The 4,342-nt window shown below is 37.5% G+C and overlaps 1 protein-coding gene across 2 annotated transcripts in view; it reads left to right on the top strand.

The window, feature by feature from the left end:
* The window catches only part of STAG1 (stromal antigen 1), a 469,676-nt gene that overhangs the window by 406,999 nt on the left and 58,335 nt on the right, over positions 1-4,342 (top strand). For both annotated transcript variants that reach the window (XM_006846604.1, XM_006846603.1), the window contains exon 22: positions 2,289-2,381. In XM_006846604.1, coding sequence (XP_006846667.1) covers positions 2,289-2,381 — 93 coding nt within the window. The remainder of the gene's footprint in view (positions 1-2,288; positions 2,382-4,342) is intronic.

Genomic DNA, 4,342 nt, shown 5'->3' with positions numbered 1-4,342 from the left:
CCCCCGTACCGCCCAGGTCTTCAACACACGGTCGCTCACCCTCTCTGGATCTAGTCTCCAGCTGCTCCATTGCTCCACGTCATCATCTCTGCCTCCATTTCAGGCATCACTGCTTCTCTGGGTAGGGTCCCGCTCTCCGCTCTTCTTCCTTGATGGTCCTAGGGACCTCCGCTCCTAGACTGAAAGGGTAATCACTCCTCTCCTTGCTATAAAATGTCTACCTTTACATTTCCAACCCTCACAATCAGTCCTGATAACCATTATTCACTATTGTATCACATTCCATTGTGTGTATGTACCAAAGTTTGTTTATCCATTCTTCCATTGATGAGTACTTAGACTGTCTCCATCATTTTGCTATTGTAAATAGTGCTGCTATGAACATTGGTGTGCATATATCTACTCATGTTAATGGCTCATGTTTCTTGTGGATAAATACCAAGTAGAGGAATTGCTGGATCATAAGGTATTTCTATTTTGAACTTTTTGAGGAAGCGCCATGTTTTCCAGAGTGGTTGGACCATTTTGCAATCCCACCAGCAATGTAGGAGGGTCCCAGACTCTCCGCACCCTCGCCAGCATTTATTGTCCTCTACTTTTTGATCTTTGCCATTATTGTTGGCCTGAAATGATATCTCATTGTTGTTTTGATTTGCATCTCTCCAAAGGCTAGTGATCGTGAACATTTCTTCATATGTTTATTGACTACCCGGATATCCTCCTTGATTAAGTGTCTGTTCATATCCTATGCTCATTTTTTAATTAAGTTTACATTGTATTTTCAATTTTCAATCCCCTCCGCCCCCCAGTGCTTTGTGAATGTTTGAAATTGATGACTTGTTGTTAAGTGCCTTTGAGTTAGTTCTGACTCATAATGACCCTGTATAGGGTTTCTGGGGAGTTGCTGGTGGGTTTGAGCTGCCATCCTTCTAGTTCGCAACAGGACTCTAAAGAATAAGTAATGTTAAAGTTTGGTTATTGAATGTTCTTGTACAAAGCTATTAAAGGTTCTTAAGACAGTGTCTTTTTTACTCCTCTACAGATGAGGTAATTCTTTCTACTAAAAGCTGATGTCAGCAAAAGTAAAAATGTATTTATACTTTATTAAGTATCATGATTTTTTATGTGAAGATCTCTAAACGAAATAAATGTTTTCATCTGTATAAAATAGATTTGGCTTAATAATTTTTAGTTCAATAGAGTACTTTTTAAAAGTGATTTCTATATTAGCCTTTACTTGTGTTAATTATTCTTTATTGATGTTGAATACCAACATAATACTGACTTATCTTCTTGTGGCTTACTCATTAGTTAGTTGAATGTGTGAGCTCTGGTATCACATAGTCATGCAGTAAAATTCTTGCAAATATTGACTAGAGTCAATGTAAAGATTAAATTATGTAACCATATAAACCTTTAGGTCAGTTCCTGACTCATTTCAGGTGCTTCATAAATTTAAGTTCTAATTTATATTTTTTAAATGTTCCATATGGAATAGTGTGTCTGCCCATCTAATTAAATCCTGTTCACCCATCCAAATCTTAACTTAAAAACTTATCTTTCAGGAAAGATCCTCCAGTTCAGCTCTCTCTGCTACAGTTAGAATTTTCTCTAACTTAAATTACAGAGTAATTTTGAGCTTAAAATATTTGAGAACTAAATTACCTCATAATTGATCTAACTGTCTGCTAGAGTCCTTACTCTTCAAGGGCCTGGGCACAGTCTAAAATTTATCGTACTTCGCTTGACATTTTGCAGTGTTAAGAATATGAGAGAAGTTCAGCACACTTGAATGATTTTCCCCCCACTTTCAAGTGTGCTGCTATGCTCTCTCATCTTTATGTGTTATAGAAATGAAAATCAATTTTAATATTATCAGATTGTTGTTGTTATGTTCTTTTGAGTTGATTCTAACTAGTAGTGGCACTGTATTAGTGACCCTGTATAGAGCTTCTGAGAGCAGCTTTCAGTTAGCAGCGTATTGTTTATCCGACAGCGCCACACCAGGCTCACTATCCGCCTAAACCATATTAGTAAAGAAAATCTGTTGAGTGATAATCATACTGAGCATTCTATAATTAACAAGAACTGATACAAGATTTTATATCAATTTTATTGCCTATTTCATTGGGACAGAAAACTGGGAAATAACCTTTTAATTTGTTTCTTGACAAAATTGGTTTTATTGATTTTATGATTTTCTTATAATAAATCAATTTGGCTATTTTTTCTTCTAGATCAGTTTTGGGATACTGGAATTCATGTTTGTTAATTTGAATATCTTACAGGAGGATCTGTTGGTATTAAGGAAAACAGTGAAATCCTTTTTGGCTGTTTGCCAGCAGTGCCTATCTAATGTTAATACTCCAGTAAAGGAACAGGTAAGAAATGATCAGTAAAGAAAGAACTTTCAATAAAAGTAAAATACTACCCTTTCATTGTTTGATGATGCATGGAGGGGATTGTAATCATTGCAGTAAGACAATATATCATATAATGAATGTAAAGCTGGTGTTCTCCCATATAAACTATCACTCAATTCACAATAAAAACTTTAAAAAACAGAAAACTAAAATACATTGAATAACAGTAAGAAGATACATCTTTTTTGATGATTCCCTAACATATATAGCTTCTTGGGCGAGAGTATATAAATACTCTTATATACTTATATTTTTTATAAAATAAAAAGCTAACACACTCTTACATAAAACTGTAATTTTTTTTACCTTGACAAGTATACTTTTATGATTATTTGCAAAACCAGTTTCAAGTTTAGAATTAACTCCTGAGAAATCTATCCTAGAACATAGACAGTATAGTGATCTGGCCTGTGGCTTGGCCTCTTCTCATCTCACCTTCAGCTCTTTTCCAAACTAGGAAGAGCTTTTTTTATACATGTGTGTGAACACTTCAACCTCCATATCCAAATTGTCAACATCAGTTCCCCAACACCTGACATTTGACCACCCTGGGGTCTAGAAGCCAGACACATTGGAGGTGTATTCTGCCTTGAGAAGAAGCCTGTATGGGTTCTGGCAGCAGGATCAGGTCTTTGAGGACCAAGAATGGCTGACTGCTCTTCTAGATATGGACAAGAAGTCAGAGTGCAGGCAGGCATATTCCACTGGTCTGACAGACTCATCTCACCCCTTGGAGAGGGGACAACTCAAAGACGGCCAGACTGAGGCCCAGTGCAGCACTCGTTCCATGAAGTGAATTTGTAAACTGTCACTTTAATTGTAAATAATGTTCTTCTATTAGGGAGTAGGAATCCTGGTATGGTGCTATAAGAAAACACGAGACTGCTAACCACAACATTAGTGTACCAGCGCTTATCCTACGGTGCCACACAAGGGGCTTATGTATATGTTGCTGTTGTTCTTGTTAGATGTCATTGAGTTGATACCGTTTGATAGTGACCCTATACACAGCAGAATGAAACATTGCCCGATCCTGAGCCAACCTCACTACTGTTGCCATGCTTGAGTCCATCGATGCTGCCACTTGACCAATCCATCTCATTGGAGGTCTTCTTCTTTCTCTGACCCTCCACCTTACCAAACATGATATCCTTCTTCAGTGACTGGTCCCTCCAGACAGTATGTCCAAAGTATGAGAGACAAAGTTTGGCCATCCTGGCCTCCAACAAGCACTCTGGCTGCACTTCTTCCAACACAGATCTGTTGGTTCTTTTGGTGGCCCATGGCACTTTCAGTATTCTCCTCCGAAACCGTAACTCAGAAGCATCAATTCTTCTGTGGTCTTCCTTATTCACTGTACAGCTTTTGCATGCATATGAGGTTATTGAAAATACCATGGCTTGGGTCAGGTGCACCTTAGTCTTCAAACTGACATCTTTGCTCTTCAACACTTTAAAAAAGTCTTGTGCAGCAGATTTGCCTAATGCAATACGTCATTTGATTTCTTGACTGCTGCTTTCATGAGTGTTGATAGTTGATCCAAAAGAATGAAGTCCTTGACAACATCACTCTTTTCTCCATTGATAAGAATGTTGTTTATTGGTCCATTAGTGAGGATTTTTGTTTTCTTTCCACTAAGATGTAATCCATACCAAAGGCTGTGCTCTTTGATCTTCATCAGTAAATGTTTTAAATCCTCTTCACTTCCAGCAAGCAAGGTTGTATCATCTCTATATCGCAGGTTGTTAATGAGACTTCTTTTTCCAATCTTGATGCCACATGTTTCTTCATTATAAGCCAGTTTCTCAGATGATTTGCTCAGTATACAGGTTGAATAAGTATGGTGAAAGAATACAACCTTGTCGCACACCTTTCTTAATTTTAAACCATTCAGTGTTCCATGTTCTGTTCGAACAACT

This window comes from Chrysochloris asiatica, unplaced genomic scaffold, assembly GCF_000296735.1.
Source record: "Chrysochloris asiatica unplaced genomic scaffold, ChrAsi1.0 scaffold00028, whole genome shotgun sequence".
NCBI lineage: Eukaryota > Metazoa > Chordata > Mammalia > Afrosoricida > Chrysochloridae > Chrysochloris > Chrysochloris asiatica.
This window is presented reverse-complemented; position numbering and strand designations above follow the sequence as displayed.